Below are 19,553 nucleotides of genomic sequence, written 5' to 3' on the forward strand. Positions count from 1 at the left end.
TGTAAAGTGACAGTAAAACTTCATGTAAAGTGACAGTAAAACTTCATGTAAAGTGACAGTACAACTTCATGTAAAGTGACAGTACAACTTCATGTAAAGTGACAGTAAAACTTCATGTAAAGTGACAGTACAACTTAATGTAAAGTGACAGTAAAACTTCATGTAAAGTGACAGTAAAACTTCATGTAAAGTGACAGTACAACTTCATGTAAAGTGACAGTACAACTTCATGTAAAGTGACAGTACAACTTCATGTAAAGTTACAGTACAACTTCATGTAAAGTGACAGTAAAACTTCATGTAAAGTGACAGTAAAACTTCATGTAAAGTGACAGTACAACTTCATGTAAAGTGACAGTAAAACTTCATGTAAAGTGACAGTAAAACTTCATGTAAAGTGACAGTAAAACTTCATGTAAAGTGACAGTACAACTTAATGTAAAGTTACAGTACAACTTCATGTAAAGTGACAGTAAAACTTCATGTAAAGTGACAGTAAAACTTCATGTAAAGTGACAGTAAAACTTCATGTAAAGTGACAGTACAACTTCATGTAAAGTGACAGTAAAACTTCATGTAAAGTGACAGTAAAACTTCATGTAAAGTGACAGTACAACTTCATGTAATGTTACAGTACAACTTCATGTAAAGTTACAGTAAAAAGTTTGTGTTATTCCTTTGGTTTGATCCAATTTCTCGTCAGCCCCATTAATGCAAACTTACTCAGTCTCTTTACATGAAAACAGAGCGGTATCTTAGACTTTTTTATACTGATATAATTTTTATTTTCTGTTACCTAACGTCCAATCAAGATTGTGTCCTCGTGTCTTGATGAAGCTTAATATTTTCACTAAGAAGGGGAACATTTGCCGTGCAAATATTTGGATACAATATTCACGCAATGTTCCTCCTGCTCTTTTCCTTCCCTCCTCGTGTTTAAAACAAATTTCTTGTTGGTTTGATTGCCTGCTGCTGCGCGACCTTTTCTCTAACTCATCCAGAAGTTCACATCCATCAAAACCTCATTTACTGCTCGCCTCGCAATTAGAGAGGGGCTGGATAATGTACCGTTTCAAAGCAGGTCTGTTTCTCACACAAAACTGCTTCTTCTTTTCTATTCTTTTTTTTTTCAGTCCTCGTGTCGACAAATAAATTGAAACCTGAGATGCTCTCTCATTTAAATTATGTGTCTAAAGTGGAAGCGTTTGAGCAATAATGGAGAAGAATATGGGCCAGATAGACGCTGATACAAATCTTACATTCTTAAGGGTTTAAACATCAGCATCCACCCATTCTTCCTTGTGCACCTGATCTCTCCGACACGAGTAAAGAAGGAACTCGGCCTGTTTTATTAGAATCCCTGTGTGAGTCCCTGGATATATTTTTCAGATGTACACCATAAAATAACCTATAAACTACCACAAAGCGCTCGTTTTCTCTCCTCCCCGAGCTGATTTGTTATGGTTGTCTCAAGCCTTCCTGCCACAACAGCAACTGGCGTTTAGTGCCAGTGTTTAGTCTGCCGATTGTCAGCGGCGCTCCACTGAGTGTATTCCTTTGGGGCCAAAAGTGACATTCCAGACCCAGTGCAACTACTTTGCATGTGAAAGAAGATGAATATTCAAAGGAGACAGGATGTGTGTTCTGTCCTCTGCATAGCTCGACATCAACAGATCTGCATTTGTGTGCATTTTATCTTCTCATCTCTGTACAGTTGTGTTCTGATGCCACCACCCGCAGTGCTCTGCGATGTACTGTACACGGGTTGATTTCGCAAAGAGAGAACGAGCGACTATTTATACATGCATGGATTCAAATTGTCTTGGAATCACTGCAGGATTTTGGATCAGTTATTTGTCTTGAAATGCCCATCCCTCGTGAACATCTGAGCACACCGCTCACTTTATTGAACATGTTTTTTACGGATGTTTGTGTGGCCTCCGAGTCTTAATATGAGGCAGCAGCTTATTACTGATCCAGCAGGCTGCAATGACAAACCAAGAGGAGAGCCACATCTCCAGGGTCTAAGACTTTTGATTTGTCGATAATTACAAACAATTAAATTCACGAATCAGTGGTTCGCATTATGTTGTCGAAAAAAGTCCTTGAGTAAAAAGATGTCCCCATGTTTTTGGTCAGATTTGTTTCCGTAAATGTTACCGTATGAGATGTTTCCACTTTGATATGAGACTTGCTTTGATTATTGCCTTTCTGCCTCTGCTGTCCTGATCTGAACTCGTCTCTTTGATACGGATTGGGCATGTTAAATCAGACGTTTTCTTTTCCTGACCAGCAGTATGGCGTGTCTTATTTTATAAATTGATTGCATCGATGGTGAATCTTCTAGTCTGCTTCATGGTTTGTCCTCAGCTTAGTTAGACGTTGATGAAACATGAACATACCGTAGCTCAAAAGATAACTCTGTCTGTGTTAACCCTATAACCCTAGCCTACATTTGTCCAGACTATTTTAAGGTTAACAGCAAACATTACGTACGGCACCTTGAACATACGGCTGTGGGCACGCCGTCATAAACACAGTGAGGTCAGTGTCAGGCAGTAACTCATGCATGAGGCTGTTGGTGAGCCTCTTTAGCGGCTCCTGCACCAATTACAGCCGTATTTATGAATTTGGGCACAGTTGACCTTCTGAAAGAGGAGACATAAATTTGTTTGTCTGGAGAGCAGAGTAACAAATGGCCTTCTGGGATAGCTCTAGCTTCCTCTCTATCAATCTGTCCCTCCGCTGGCATTCTCCACGCTGCAGCCATAACTCTTGAAAGCTGTCAGACGGTCAGCTATCTAGTCAGTCCTTTAGAAATCGCCGTGAGTAGATCTAAGAGACTCACAGATATGTGTGTGTGTGTGTGTGTGTGTGTGTGTGTGTGTGTTATCCAGAGTCTCTCCCACATTTGCAGTGAAGGGTGCCAGCCCATGTGTGTGTGTGTGACTGGAAAAGAGCTAACCCCACTCTCTGCTCCCTCCCCACATCGTCCACAGTCCTCTGTTTGTGCTTACGCTTCCTGCGAAACACATAACTGACTCCTGAGGAATGTGACCAATTAGACGCAGAGGGGAGGGTGCCAGCAGGGAAGGCACTCTTGATTTCATATATCTGGTGTTGTTTTACACAGAAATGAAACCTCATACCTCGGTCCTCGGCCTCCAGAGCTCCCTTCTACCCCTCACAGTTGCCATTTGTCATCGATGTAAGTCACAAGTAACGCTCAAATAAGCTGCCCCAGCAGTCTAAGAGAGCAAATGTGTGGTTCGCAATTGGGAAAGGTTCAGATAAAGTTTTGCTGATACAGTGTTATTTTTTATTCCTCCTAAAAACATTTCTCAAACTGCTTCCTAAAAGTTGATCGAAACATCATCTGTTGAGAAGACTCTGAGAGAAACTTATCTTGTTGTCATGAACCCTGAACCCTGACGTTGGTCTTAAGTGGAAAACATGAGACTCATGGGGGCTAATAAAGCAATTTGATGAACTGTCCTGAAGAAAAAAAAACAAAAAAACAGTCAATGGTTTTTATTTAACATCCAAATCTGATCTGTCACACAGTCTGGTGTTTTTCCTATTTGACGTATTCGGTAGACTAAAGCATGAATTGTTTGATTTGAGGTTAGTTGGTTTGGTCAAATCACTGACCTGGAAATAATCTCTAACTGATTAGTCCATGGAGCAGTGCCCTCGAGTATCAGTCAATCAGTTAGCCACAGTGGAAACCGTCTCAGGTTCAGTCGGAGGCCAAAGTTGAGTATTTAGTAGTATGTCGTCATTTTCTCTCTTTTCCGCACTCTCCACTCCCCTCTGTCGCGTCTCTGTCGTCTCACTTCTTCGCTCTATTCGCCCTGCATGTCTCCACTCCCACACCGGTTAGTTGCAAACAGACCCAGCTGGCCATAATGATGACAAATCAGCCCAAATATTTATGTCCATTGAGTTTCACTTTGGCTCTGCCCACCGTTTGCTCACTCTCTACTTTTTTTTTTTTCCCCCTCGGATCCCTCTGCGGTGGTCACCTCTTTGCAGCCAAACAGTCATAATCGCTCTCTACAAACAGCCCTCGGCCTTGGTTATGTCACTTAAACACCAGTGACTGTTCATGTCAGCAAAGAACCAGGTTTACATTCGGCAGAGGAGCGGTTTAGACCTACACGTTTATCGTGTGCTTATGTAGATTTTTGTGTGTGACCGGCCCGTACTGTAAATGTAATGTGTTGTATCTTTCAGCATGACGTGTGTTTCTTTAAGCTCCCACCCACTTTGTAGAAACTAAACAGGAATGTGAGTTGAAGGGAGACCTCAACGAGAGCTTCCCGAGCTTCAAAGTAAAAGTACTTGAAGTTAATTTTAAGCGGTTTGGCCGAGAAGAGGCAGCTTGGTAATGCCTGAATTACAATGGCTAAGAATCCCTTTTAAATATGCATTTTTTAGACAGGTTGGTGGTCTTATTGGTGTCTTAAAGTGAAGTGATGTATTACCGACATGACACAGTTTTTCTCGACATTATGCTCGACTTTCTTTACTTTAATGTCAACCGCTCCTCGTTTGAACAGACGACTCTTTGTTTTCGAACAGGGATGCTACATAAAGCTCGCCTTGTTTACCTCCATGGCGCTCGTCCTCTCTGTCAGATAAAATGTATGCATCCTATCTCTCCCCCCATGTGGAAAAAGAAAGATATGGCCTCTATTTTACCTCTGGGGCTCTGTATCCAGACACAAGGGTCCTGACATGGAAGACAGCATCCGGCTGTTATCTGCCCTGGAGAGAAAGCGAGAGGGAAAAGAGGAGCCAGTGGGTGGGAAAGAGGCAAAAAGAGGATGAGGCAGATAGAAGAAAGGAAGTAAGAGATTTAGGTTGTAAAGACATGAAAGGCAAGCGAGAAAAAAAAAAGATGAGAAACGGGAAGAGCGCGAGAGCTCCGTCAATCATCTCTTTGAGAAATACTGAAGATGGACCAATCAGCGTGTGTACAATTAGCCCCGCCTGCATCATTGTCCACAGCAGTGTTGGTTAACTAGCATCCCAGATCCCATGGCGTTTTGTTTTAACTGTAGAAGAAGGCCCACAGTCGAATAAAAGCCTGAAAGAAACATTTAGAACTCCTGTACTTTAATCCGTTTCTCATTGGGCTGTTTCTCTTATTTCTTCTTTTTTTCTTTTTCTTTCTTCCTGTTTTTTTTTTTTTATGTCCTTTAGACCTGTAACAACATCTATTTTCCCCTCTATGCTCTTTCTCCATACAAAGAGCGCTCCCACTTCCCTATTAGGATTCATTTTGGCTGTAGAATCAGCAGCGCCGCTCTCCCAGGTGAGTTGGGGATGATTTGCTATTCACTCCTCTGGCTATGAGTTTCCTTCGACAGGCGGAGACAAAGAGAGAAAAGAGAGCGAGGCGTGAAAACCAGAGGCAAAAAGAGGACACTCAAAAGCTCTCTCTCCCTTCTGTGTTTTAGTGTCCCTCCCTCTCTCTCTCTTTTTTTCCCCCCCCTCCAGCATTAGGATGCAGCGGCGGTTCTCAAAACACATGTTTAAGGGCTAAAGGTTTGGAAGCAGCTATCCAGGATGGATGGGGGATTTGTGTTCTTCTTTGTGCTTAGCTGCTGCTGTGAATGCAGCCGACCGCCGAGGTAGCTGTTGGTCCTGGCAGTTTGGAAAGGGATGCCTCTGGGACTGTGCTTGTCTTTAAGAGTCTTTGCACAGACTTTGCCAGCATGAATTAATGGAGGATGAGCTGAGAGGCTTTTTTCTTCAATTTAAAGAGACTGCTTGTCATTTCTTGTGGCAGCTTTTTCCTCTGCATATGTGTGCCAGTGACTTATTGAACTCAAACACACACTCACAGGCTCCTCTCCTGCACAGTGACAGCTGATCTCGGGTGGTGGCGTCCTGGCCGTGGGAGGTTTGGGCTGGGTTGGGGTTGGTTTACTGATATTGACAGCATGGCCTTGTCTGGCCTCTTGCCAGTGTTGAGCTAGCTCTCGGTGACTGCTCTGGCCTCCTATAAATCAGGGCCAATTACCACAGTAGTGCACAGCCGCCTCTCCTCCAGTCGCAGCCCTGCCCTGCAGAGTGCAGGGAGGAAGGGAGAGAGGCAGGGAAGCCATAGCCCTGCTTTCAGTCCAATTACTGCTACAGCTGCCCTCCTCTGTTTGGTACACATCGTGCACACACATAGTGCCTTTTGCTAGTTTTCGTACAAGCAGGGAAATCTTATCAGAAGATATCTTCAACGAGGAAAGAAAAGGTAACACACATTCCAAGTGCAAAGTTGCAATGTTAAAAAAACAAAACATTTTGAATGTTACTGTAGAGGCGTACTGCCTGCGACGCTGAGATTCTTCTTTCAAGGTCAAGAAATGGTATCTCTGTGTTATCAGTAGACATGCTTTACCTCCAGTATGCATTTACAGATTGGATTCTATCAACTGGAGGTTTAAGAGTTCATTGATGAAAAACATCTATCTTCAAAATGTCAGTACTAGAGAAAAAAACAGTTTAGTGTCCAAAAATGTGTTTTCACATACCTGCAAACAAAACAAAGCAGAATTTTGGGGGGTTGTTACCTTTAATTGGAACAAGTGCATATCAGATAATTTGGTAAAAAGACTATATAGGATATTAGCCTTAAGTCAGGTATTGATTTTGGGATGTTTGATTAAATTAAATATCGTGCCCATAGGAAATGTCTTTTTATAGAACACATTATGCAAAACCACAATACTGGGGATGATTAAGAAATCCTATTATTATTAGTTTGTCCAGTGAAGACATATCGGTGTCATAAAGTCACCCTCTAGTCATATTTACAATGTCTTATTGCACAATCCAGCCGAAAAAACTTCACTGTATCTGCTTCCCTATCAGAGATTAGGGAATTGATGCCCTCTGAAACTGGTTTCCATGTCAACCTCCAAAGATCTGTTGGCTTTCAAAGCATGCAGTGTGCAGCGTGAGTGAGCTGAAGCACATATACCGGATGCATTAAGATTTCATACAGTGTAAGGATATTCTATACAGTGCCGGAACATGTGAGTAACATTACGCTCCGGAGGTGCAGGTCGACATGTTACTCTCAGTGAGAGAGAGAGAGAGAGAGAGAGAGAGAGAGAGAGAGCTAGCTTTGGTCTGTGATGATAAAACAGTGTTGTCGTTGTGTGGGTGCATGAATATACTGATCAGCGCTGTGTGCCCTCAGCCTATGTAACGTACGCAACATTTATCATTGTCACTTAATATCCTCATAAACATGTCAACCCCCACTCTCTCTCTCTCTCTCTCACACACACACACACACACACACACACACACACACTCACGGCTGTCTCTGTAAATTGGGCCTGTGTAAACCATTCTGCCCGTCTAAAATACAGTGCAGCAAATTGAAATCCCCGGTAAGCCTCTGTAGCGGCATGTCACAGCTGGGTAGAGAGGAGGTAGAATTGAGGTTTTTTTCTCATTTACCACCTGGAGGTTTTTGAAGTGTCATAACCAGCTACTCCCCCACACTCTCTTCTGTTTTTTTATTTTTTTTTATTTAACTCGCTCTTTCTTCCTTTGTCTGTCCCTCCCTTTCCCTCACTGTTCCAGCCCTGTTTCCTCTCCAGCTAAAAGACCCTTTGTCAAGTGTTATATTCAATCCCCATCATTCTGACACACAAGGATTTGTATTTATTATATATTTGAGAAGCCGGATCTTACAGGCTGACAGGCTGAGGATAAACAGCAGTCACAGAAACGTCCGGGAAGTCAAAAAAAAAACAAAAAAAAAACAAGCTCGGTTATTAACCTCCTGTAGGGCAACCAGAGGAAGTCAAGAGAGAATTTGATTTACCGCTAAAAAGAGGAAACATTTTGGGTTGGAAATATGTGCTTGTGGGTTGTAATCACATCTTCCTGCATGTTTTTAGGCCCTCGTTTGTACAAGTGTACTGTCAGGCGGTGCTTCAAAAAAAAGGATGATGAAGGCTGGTGAGTTTGTACTCAGTACAGATGGAACAGCCTATCACACAGCGGGAAAGACAAACACTCAAAGGTCATTCTTTGCAAGATTTTGATAGTTTGCATGAAAAGCATTGCGACTAACTTCTTTATTACAGTGTAAGAAACATCACCATCCTTTTTTAGAACTTGGCCTTGTTAAACTATTGAATTTAATTTAATGAAAATTCTAAAGTTTTGCTGCCTTAAGTTTTACACCAAGCTATTCCCTAAAGAGTGAGCCACTCAGTGAAATTGATCCGAGTAATGATTCTCATGATGATGATGATATTGAGAAGGTTGATGTTGATTAGAGTATTCATAGTGAAGACGATGCTGTGGATGTTCTTGATGATGATCGATAAAATGCTCATACACAGCACCTGTATTCAATCTTTTTGTTGGCACTTACTCGTGTTGTTACATCCTGTCTAGATCCGTGCTTGTGTTGTTCTTACTTCGAGCTGTACAGTATGTTATTCTGGAAAACATTGTTATCCTAGTCATCACACCAGCAATTAGCAATTTGAGCAGAGTTTGCACCAGCTCAACCTGCAGCCCTTTAATCAGATCTGAAAAGCAAAGGGTACATTTCCCCCCCTGCAAAAAAACCCAACCCCCCCCCCTTTTTTTTTCTTCCATTTACTCTTTTGGAGGCCCTCCTCTATTTTGTCTATCATTTGCACTCCTAGGCTACTGGAATAAAAAAAACTATTTTTTACATCTTGCCACGAATAGAAAAAAACCCCACCATCACATCCATAAGCCCTCAAGAATCCTACATTTAAACCCACTAACCCCATCCCATCATCCACCACACCATTGCCACTCCTCTGGGACCTTAAGCACCCATTCCGTTCTTCCTCCTTGGGGATTCTTGTGGCCTTTTTTTATTTTTTTTTCCTTTTTTTTCTTGCCCCTTGGATAACTTTGCTCCCTGACTTCTCATCCAGCATTGTAAGTAATGGGCTGGTTTTGACCCTCCATGCCTCATTGTGTAAGATTTCAGCTTCTGACCTTAAAAAATGAAAGCAAATCAATAGGGCGGGACACATGAATTCCAAAGCCCAGGATGCAAGCCAAAGTACAGAGCCCAGGGAGGAGTGGTAGGAGGAGGGTTGTGTGTATTACTGAGGGGCTAAAACAAAGAAGGAAAGCTAAAAAGAGAGGCTTTCAATTAACCTTCAGCGCTGACAGCAACTCTGTGCAGTGTCGCCTGTTTGTGCTGCTTTGTAAGTGACACACAGTTTAGTAAATGCTTTGTTTATAATGTAAGCTACGACGGACTTAAGGGGAACAAGGCCCGATGTTTGGGGAGGAAAAGGGAGGGGTAGGGGGCGCAAGGTGAAAGTCCCAAAGTCGAGCTTTGAACTGCAGCTGTGCACATTCCAGTGACTTTGTGTGGGAGAAAGTAACTCCCATGGAGCACTCAGGAGATTAAATTCTTCCACACTTGGACCATGACATGAAAACGTGAGCGATTGGAGGCCAGTTCTGCTACTTTTCACTCTGGCATGTGCAACCAAGACTACCAAAACAGGACGAGGCACAATGGGCTGGAAGACAGGGGAAATTGGTGTCTGTGTCTTTATCCACTTCGGAGAGTTGTAGACTTCAATTACAAAAACGGCCATTTGAGACTTCAGCGTCATATTTTGAAAAAAATGTCATGCCTTTATTTGTTTAGACTGCCAAAGTCGAGAAAAGGACAAGTAAAATATCTCTTCCCTCTAGTTTTGATCCTTTAAAAATCTGCACATTATGCAAAAGTAAAGCTCCTGTGGGGAATTTTTAATTGGTTATGGAAAAGTCTGAAATGAATACAGAGGCCACTATATGATCGACGGACGCAAGCAAGAGCATCAGCACAAGTGTTAATGCCACAGGGTAGCTGTCAGACATAGCATTTAACTGCATGCTGAACAAACAGCCCTCCACAATCACTTAAAATAAATCCATTTTTGACTGTTAAACAAAGCAGGACGTGATTGTGCCAAAGTCACTTATGGAAGCTTTAATTATTAACAGAAGAGAAGATCAGTTGTCAACTTTGCCAGTTCCCATAAGCACTTAACATAGACCCTTCAGGACCTGAGACTGGTCTGAAATAACATGACACTTCAGGTTTGACAATGGTTCATTGACTGTAGTTACTGCTTCTGAAAAAGTTGTTTCTGCCGTCACATGGCATTTGGGCCTGTGTACACAAAAATGTAAAAAATGTACAGTATCCGTGTGTGTGTGTGTGTGTGTGTGTGTGTGCGCTCAGCACAGCAAGCGGCTGCCCATCAGTTCCACTTAGCTCAGCGTGGTAATTGGCCGTCCATTGATGGACGTGCCTCCCTCTTCACGCTCCGGGGACCCCGGCTCTTTGTCTGGCGAGAGAGCGGCAACACGCTGGCATGGCCCACACGCTTAAAATAGCGCATCAAATCAGCCATGCTTCGGCGGCCGCTGCTAACGTGTGCGGCGTATTGGGGGGCTGATTTTGAACGTGTGCACACTGTACAGTATGTGAGTGTTGAAGAGTGCATGTTTTTTGGCGGGTTTTTTTTACACCAGAGTATGAAGTCCTGTTGCTGACTCTCGGGAGGATAAAGGGTTAAAACGGTTAACTGGAGCTGATGCCGGTATTTAGTCATGTCACTTCTCTCCTTGGCCATTTTTTTTTTCATTTCTGTTTCATCCATCGCTCACTTACTTTATAGCAGTGTGCTTGCTCTCTCTCTCTCTCTCTCTCTCTCTCTCCCTCTCTCTCCACTCATGCCCAAAGGGCCCGGTTCTCCCGCTCTGTCACTATATGCGCAGTGTCCCTGCAATAGAGATCTAAATGGGCTGTGAGCAGGGGGCCCTGACTCCTGTATCATAAATCTATCCTAACAGCACAACAGACACGTGAGCAAGCAGGGGAGGGGTAGAGAGATAAAAAAAAAAAAAAAAGGAAAAGAGGGTATCACATACCTAACACATTTTGAATACATCTTGGAAGAGCGAGATTAAACTGAAAAAGGACGCCCATACTGAGATGTTTCTGCAGCAGGCTGTGGAGGATTACTGCGTGGAGATGTGACACCCTGTGAGGTGTAAATTGTTTTACACTGTATTGAGATTGGTTTTGAGGGTATGAATCGTAAGCAGAAAGTTGGCATCATTTAAAGCTGTTAGAAGCTGCTGGAAGTCTTGTGGACTCTAATTTTAGTGAGACCCCTTGCTGACATGTTTACTTAAAATAAAAAGTTGAAAAGTGTGCACTTCTGACTTCCCAGATCTAGAGGGGGAAAAAGAATGACAAAGAACTCCATTTGCAATTCATTGCTCTATATAATTCGTTCTGAATGTGACAACAGAGCTTTTCTGACTTCTTTGTCACCTTTGTTCTCTTCATAAAGAAGATCTTGTCTCTTGACTGAGGCTACATCTTTGATTTCTTTCACTTTTAATCATTCATTTTGCTTTCAAGTTGAGTGTTTTCAACTCTTTGTGACCTTGATCTCAGTCTCTCTTCTTTAAAAAAAAAAAAAGTCTCCCCTCATAATTGCAGTGACTCTGAACTTGTCGAAGCTGCTGTATTTTAGAGAAATGTATTCTTTTGACTCTTTCTTAAACTTTCACCTGCTGTCTCGCAAATGTTCCCTCACATGCCTTTCAAGCCGAACCTTGAAGTGTTTTCTGACTTAATCATCCGCTGTCTTGGAACTGTTTTGTGTTAAGTCTTTCCTCTCTCCCCTCTTCTTCTCCCAGCAGCCCTATGCTCCTCCCCCTCACCCCATGGCTCCTCCCAGCCCGAGCACCAACAGCTGCAGCCAGGGAGGGGCTGAGCAGCTGAGTAAGACCAACCTGTATATCCGAGGCCTGCCACCTGGGACCACCGACCAGGACCTCATCAAACTCTGCCAACCGTGAGTACTGTCAACAATTCCTGTAAAACACAAACACCCCCTGTAACACATATATGTAACACTATGAGGCCCAACTGATGTAACTATAGCCTGAATAAATATCATCTACTTCAATTTATTGAATGTGGAAACTTGATGTTTCCATATCAATCACTTCATACTGATGTCAGCTCTTAAAAACAAGTCATTTTTCCATTCTTTCTCTGCTGGGAGTTTATATTCGTCATTATGGCTGAGAAGTGAAATCCATTCTGAGAATGTAGAGCCACTAATTCAAAACTGTCATCTTTAAAAGCATTTAATGGAAACAATATCTCAAGTTGAGTATGATTAAGACTTTTCATGGGGAGGGAAAACTCTCATGTGCTGCCTCGCGCTCCAAATAAGTCAACGCGATCATATTTCAGTCACTGACTGTGGTAAAGGATGAAAGGCTGAAGACACATGAGACGTATTGTGTATGGGAGATGTTTTACACAGAAGAGATAGAAAGACCAATGTATGTTTGGAAATATTCAAGGATTATGCATCTGTGTATACATGTAATAAATATTGTTGAATCTTATAAGAAAGAGTCTGCTAAATACTTAGACATAATTAGACCCCTGCAGCTGTCATCTTGGTAGACTGTTCATGTAACATATACAAGAAAGAAATATTAAAGCTTTAAATGCCAAACTGATCAAACTCAAAAGTTCACCTCTGAGGAGAAAATTACAGGCTGGGAAAAAAAAAAAACCTTCTATGCACAATACCTTGCACACCTCATTAAACTGCTACCAACTGAGTGTATTTTAGGGACACACACAAAGGTTCTCATAAAGCCCTGCCAAATTTTCTTGATAGAGAAAACACGCACACACACCTGCCTGCACACAGCTCAATACGGCCTAATAAAGCTTAGATTGGACCACCTCCCTCAGGAATCACAGACCAAGACCTCATCAAGCTGTAACAAACAGTCACAGGGGCTTTCTCTCACTCTGTGTCGTCTTGTCTCTCTCACACACACACACACACACACACACACACACTCACTCACACGGACACACACAAGCAGCTTTGTTCAGCTCCATTAGGCCCTTTCACTTCTAAAATGGTGAAAAGGGGGTCAAGATCATTAATGGAGACAGGGCCAGCAGATTGTGAAATACAGGCCATGAGCGAGTCTGTCTGGTTGCATAACCTTTTCTTGGCCACTTTTCCAGAAATGTCCCGGTCAAACGTAGCCAATTATTCAATGATGCTTTGGAGATGGGAACATGCTGTCCAGTATATTTGGTAATGCTCCCAGTAGCCGTGTCAGAAGTCACAGATTTATTCTTGATACTGACCCATCAAAATTCCATTAGCCTGAGAGGCGGCCCGGATAAGATTTGGAAAAGCACTCAGCGTTTTGACATTGCATATCTCTTGCTTAGCTGCTACATGCACCCAGTTGTAGAGAGTCGGACAGTTTCAATTTCATTTCTAATTCCATATGATGTTGAATATTTGGAGCATACTTATTTGGAAGGGCGAATCATGTCAGAGCTTATGTAAAACATCCCAAGCGTTGCGCATGCTTTTGACTTTAAATTTGCATTCTAATACATAGCTTTTCCACCGTGTGCTATGCAAAGCTTTTGACTTTGTCTGCTATCGCTTGGATCTGCCTCGCCGTCCTCTAACGTCTGTCCTCTTGTTCAACTGCATCCACAGCTCCTATCCCATCCTTCCCTCGGTGTGTATCGCCTGCCTAACTGCCCCCAAGGTTGCCCGAGGTGTGCTGTGCCAGTAAAAATCCAATGCCACTGAAACTTTAATTAGCCAGACCGTGTTTCAGTGTCAGGCGGGTGGCAGCATTCTAGAAAAGGTCATGTGGCTGTTCTGCAGTCTGCAGCACCCCGGGTTCCCCTCAGGTTTCCCCCCAGATGCTTAGTCCCCCTCAAGCACCCAATGCCGCCTTTCCTGGCTCTGAGCCTCATCAAATCCCCCTTATGGAGCTGTGTTCAACATAAATCCTCACATAATGTTACATTTCATATCATTATATAATATAGAACTGCGATGTCATTGATGCTGGCTTAGTGATTCCTACTCACCAGTAGAATGAGCCTGAGTGTTTGCATGCACACACTCCTGCACAGATCCATGCAAGTGCTGGCAGAGAGACAAATCAGAGCTGATTTGTTGGCCTGGGTTTGTTTGGTCACACACATTGAAAAGCAGCTCTTGCAGCCCTGGTTCACCACTATCTCAAAAGCAAACATGCCATGGCCAAAGCGATGCATTCTTGACCGCCGGCCATATTGTAGCTGCTTGATTGCAGGCTGTTGCACGCCGCCTGGGAGATGCCAAAAAAATAAATGCCGTCCATTGTGGTTATGACCTTGTCCACGTGAACTTTTGTATTCTGTTGCCAAGATTCTGTCACATTTTCAGCACCCTTTGTCAAGGCCTCTCAAACTAACCAAAGTTCATAGTTTCTCTTTAAGTACAACAAATCAGAACTTTACATTTCTTCACCCAAACTAGCCCTTAAATGTGTTCACCAATGAAAAGCAGTAATTATATACTGTTTCCCTATTGTATAATTAACGGATTGCTTATTAAAAAAGGTTCATTCCTACCCCCTATTTTCCCAAAAGTGTTGCAACATAGGGTAAGTAGCAAAAGGAAGCCATGTCTTGCATAAGAATGTACAAGCTGATCTCATTAGCAGCAGGATGTTATGGCTTTTTGTTTTTCCTCTAAGTAATACTGGCTCTTCAATGTTGACCATATGTAGAGGTTATTTCTATTTTATTTAAAGGTGTCTAGGTTTTCAGGTTTAGAGGAGTCCAAACCCAGGTAACCAAGCCTTGAATTCCAGAACCCAAACATCCATTCAACAACTTAATATGCAATCATTTTAAATACTAAGGGCCAAGATTTCTTTGTGACCTGTCAACTCCCTGTGGTCACTGGGAGCAAAAGTAAAGTCCAAAGTACGCCAAAGTTCTCACAGCGGTTGGAGTTACATGCCGCGAGCTGTTGAATGAGTAATTAAATGGATTCGGGTGGGTGCTTAATCTCTGTTTTATTCAGATGGTTGGTTGTCGGGGTTCTCTGCAGCCGTCAGACTGATATATGGGCGTAGAGAAGAGGCCAAAGGAGTGGGAAGGGATTTGTTGGCTAAACACCCAGAGAGTGAGAAGCCTTCCTGCTTGCCTTGCTGCCTGTATGATTGGACGGATGAAGGAATGGCGGGACGGGGAGAACAGCCGGTTCTCTGGGAAAAATTTCTTGGCCGTACCAGCCAGTTGGAGGCATTGGGCCAACCCTAAGCCCAATACCAACCCCATCCAACTCAAAGATAAGTGCAGCTAGCTCATTCAAAACAAACCTCAAACACTTAAAGACTGACTTTATACGCAAATTTAACAGCTCGCTATTATGTAGAACCCACGTTTTTCTTCTTTGCAATCCACCACCCAGGAGAGGCATTGAGAGGATGGAAACAGGTTGTTGGATAAAGGGTTTAATAGTAAATTGAGAGGGGTTTCTTTTTTTTTTCTTTACAAGGGCCCACACCTGGAATAACAGGGACAAATCAGTTCACATTTTTTGCCAGCAGCCCAAATCCATAACTCATACAGCCTTGAAAGCAAAAGCCCCAAGAGGTACCTAAAGCCCCCTGCTTGTAGCTCCTCCTCTTCTTCCTTCAACTCTATTTCTTCTCATGTGCTTGCTCCTTTTCCTCTCTTTTCCTTTGGTTCTCCCCACCCCGTATTTCAGTCGTGGACCAGCCACAGCTGTGCCCTCAGTCACCACTGGCTTTTGCCTCTGTGCCACGGCATGATCAAACGAATGGAATGAGCCAAATCAAGAGCTAATCACCACCAATTGTCCAAATAACCTTTCCTGTATGTGCTGAGGGAATAGCAAAGGGGGAGCTGGAGAATGAGAAGAGGGAGAGAGACATAAGGTATGCTAAGTAGAGGGGCTGATGGGAGGAGAAGAAAGGGGTGACCCTGGGACCACCTGTTTTATGGAGCAGTGGTCTGGGCACTCAGCAGTGCCACATTATCCCTAATGACTCTCTGAGGTGCAGTGTTGACATTAGCTGACTGGCTGTCTGTGCCAGCCTGTCCCGTGGCTCTGATTCAGAAAACTGACAGAAGGGAGATGTGTAAGCAAAGTCCAGCCGTGTACTCCCTATCATCACTCCCACCACTATACATTAACCACACCACACTAGAGCCAGACAGATAGATTGCCAAGTAGCATCTGTCCTTTGTTGCTTTTACAAACTTGTCTGAGTTCCACATGTGAGCCAGTAAGTAGAAGGAATTTACCATTATATTTTGAGATCAAAACATCAGTTCAAGATTCTGTGAAGAACTTTCCATTTGTATTGATTTTGGCAATCCTTGTGAAGAAGTGGTACCTCCCACCTTTTGTTGCCTTTTTCCTGTACAGCAGTTTTTTGTTTTTTTTTTGTTTTTTTTTAAACAAAACATCTTGTCCTGCTGTTGTTTTAATTTAGCTATATTTTGGTCTTTTAATTCTTTATTGGTAGGACATTGGATAGAGTCAGGAATAAGAGAGTGGAGGATGATGTTTGGAAAACAGAAATGCAGATTAGATCGGAGTCAAACTTGAGTGCCCTGCATGGAGGACGATAGCCCTCATCGATAGAGTGCATAACACAACCACCATCCTGCTGTCTTTAAACAGCAAACATATCACTCGCTGTCAATCTTTACCATTGAAAATGTAAATACAGGCTGTGTTGGCTGCATTATGTAATTCACTTTGTTTTTCATGTACCTTGTATTTAAAATCACTTTGAAGAAATTATAAGTCTTTTGATGGTCACATTGGAGCACTAGTGTAAATTTCAGTCTATTTCATAATCAGTCAAGGACTCTTCATTGGAGCTTTATTGCCCATAAAAGTAACCAATCTTTGTAAACCAATCGTTTTCTTTTTTTTTTAGTATTCCTTTAGTTATAAAATTTCCATTTCAGTGCACATTATTTTATAGCTTTTTTAAAAGATAATTCTTTGGGCTATTGATACTTTTATTTAGAGGACAGGACTGTGGATAGAGACAGGAAAGTGAATGAGAGATAGATTTATGCAGAGGATGTTGAACCCAGCGCTGCTCTGTGCTTTGAACACACAGTCAGAGTGGTTTGAAAATGTTTCTATGACTGTAATGTTAACTGAACTATTTTTTTTAAACATATTTTGCTTTGACCCAGGCAACAGGGGAAAAGCAAAGTGACATGAAACCAGATATTTTTGAAATTCCATTAAATTATTACAAAATAAGCTAATTTGAGTAAAACATCAGTGTGAGGCAAACTGAAATGGACCAACGAGTGCTCTTTAAATCAATAACAAAGTAAAACAGAAGGGAGAGTCAAGGTCGGTTACTTTTACATGATAAAATCAAAAAAACAAAAGAAAACCTAGTGTGTGTAAAACAAATCATTTCCTGTCCGTGTGATTCTAAACCGTGACTATTACCTGCAGACAAACGACTGCCTCATGCCTTATGATGAGTTCTCTGAAAAACAAACACTAACAAAGACAGGCTCGGTGGTGAGATGATCCCAACGAAGCTGTGCCCAGACTGATGGCTGGCCAAAATGTTGAAGGGGAGAATTGGCTGATGCTCTCCTCTGATTAGTTAATTCTTTCCTTGAAGCTGTGCGCCAATCAAGCCTCCTCAGTCCGCAGCACAGGTGGATGATCAATCCTGGTGGGTGCACACATAAACACACACGTACTCTCAATCACAAACAGACACTCCAGATGAGAGGTCAGTCGCACACTCACACTAATGAGGGGTGTCCAGCTGTAAGAACTTTTTATGATGCATGTACTGTATCAAAAACCCAGTGTCGGTTGAGTTGTAATCCTTGCTATAAGTTTCCTTTTCATGTTTTTTTTTTCTTATCTCTCTCTACCTGTCTTTCTAAAATCTTCTTTGAAACCGTCGTCTCCTCCCTCTAAACCCTAACACACCCTCTTCAAGTCAACCATGCCGAGTCAAGTAATGCGTCACTCGGAGCAGAAACAGATAGTGGTGCTTAACCTCTGCAAAGTACTGAGACAGCCACAGGAATGCCCAAACTAAACTACTCCTACAGCTACAGCTTCACGCTGAGGAGAAGCATCTGCTATTCCTGGAACCACAACCCTCCACAGCGACTTTCTCTGTGTGTGACAGCCTTTCTTGCTCTCTTTCTATCCCCCTTTTCTGTTTCACTCTCTAGTCTTCTCTTCTCCCTTTTATCCTCTATTGCTCTCTCTCTCTCTTTCATTTCTCCATGTGAGAAACATGGAGAAGGGCCGATGACATTCCACTGGCTGGGGCCAAACTGTCTAAAATGCTCCGCCTTTTTCCTCCCCAAACATTGATTTTACAGCGAGGGTGAACAGAGGAGCTGATTTGGCCTCCGGCTAGTTTTTTGAATTATTTATCCCCCCATTACTGTATACATGACACGTAGACAGTTTGCCTATTTAGAGGCTGGAAAAAGCTTCTCTTCCACTTTTTCACTGGAGCTGACTCTGTTAACAGTTAATGCTCTGACAATAATTCTTCACTCTTGTTTATACTTTCGTACTTAGATTCACCAAAATGCACAAGAACTTTGAAGGGGGTATTGGCTTAATTCATCTCAGCATTTAGAGGGTAACCATTGGTGTGCCACGCTGCTCTATGAAACACTGTATTGTGCTTTCCCCAACCATGCATTTTATCTTCTTCCAGCCAAACTGCTGGGGACAATCAAAGCTAAAACAGAAGCAGCAGCCGAGTCTGTTTTACGACTGATTGACGTGAGGGACAAAACCTTAGATCACTGGACTCGTCCCTCTCCTGACTTTCCCATTCTTTTGACGAAGTATCTAGAAAGCACAAGCAGCAGCAGCATCCCAGATGAGATGTGTTCATTTGTGCGTATCAGACAGCGTTGCATGGCGTGTGGGTTTGACAGGTTGGACAATCCCAAACAAACAGGGGCCACTCTGCAGGGCTCGAAGAAGACTTGGGTGTTTCTGTCTCTAGAAAGAGACAAACTATTTAGCTGCACTTAAAACACCCACTTAATGCTTCTCTTGACTTATTCTTTTCTTTATACAAGCTTGATTAACACACACACACACACACACACACACACACACACACACACACACACACACACAGTCAATAGTTCACTTTCCCAGACTTAGTTTTACAGACTTTTAGGGCACTGCATTTTTACAGCAAACATCTTTCCTGCATCGAGTGAATTTTCCTCTCAACTTTCTTGACCTGAATATCCTTCATGAATTCAATATCCTTGTGCCTGGGCTGATAATTGCCTTTCACCAAATGTTTATTCAGAAGCAAAAACCATCAATCATTTTTGTAACATCTTATTTTAAGCAAATCTTACTTAGGCTATAAGAAAACCAATATTAAACAAAAACATAAATCAACTGGACCTCCTTCTGAGCCTCCAGTCCTGTTTTCTATGTTTCGGAAATCTCTGCAACCTATTTATAATTTGCACAATAGTTGTGCTGAGCTGCACTTTGTCATCCAAAGAAGCTGTACTTTTGCTATGTCCTTCTAAAATGCAAATGTGTCTCTTAATATACTTTACATGCATATACTGTACTACTGATCATACATTTTTAAAA

At 42.4% G+C, this 19,553-nt stretch overlaps 1 protein-coding gene across 8 annotated transcripts in view; it reads left to right on the forward strand.

The window, feature by feature from the left end:
- LOC306839969 (RNA-binding motif, single-stranded-interacting protein 3) overlaps positions 1-19,553 on the forward strand; it is a gene marked incomplete at its 3' end in the record, with an annotated part of 278,776 nt that overhangs the window by 101,361 nt on the left and 157,862 nt on the right. For 7 of the 8 annotated variants that reach the window (XM_079368934.1, XM_079368937.1, XM_079368936.1 and 4 more), the window contains one exon: positions 11,731-11,888. In XM_079368934.1, coding sequence (XP_079225060.1) covers positions 11,731-11,888 — 158 coding nt within the window. The remainder of the gene's footprint in view (positions 1-11,730; positions 11,889-19,553) is intronic. The other variant, XM_079368940.1, reaches the window with a different exon arrangement.

The sequence above is a fragment of the Symphodus melops genome (assembly GCF_947650265.1).
Source record: "Symphodus melops genome assembly, chromosome: 18".
Taxonomy (NCBI): domain Eukaryota; kingdom Metazoa; phylum Chordata; class Actinopteri; order Labriformes; family Labridae; genus Symphodus; species Symphodus melops.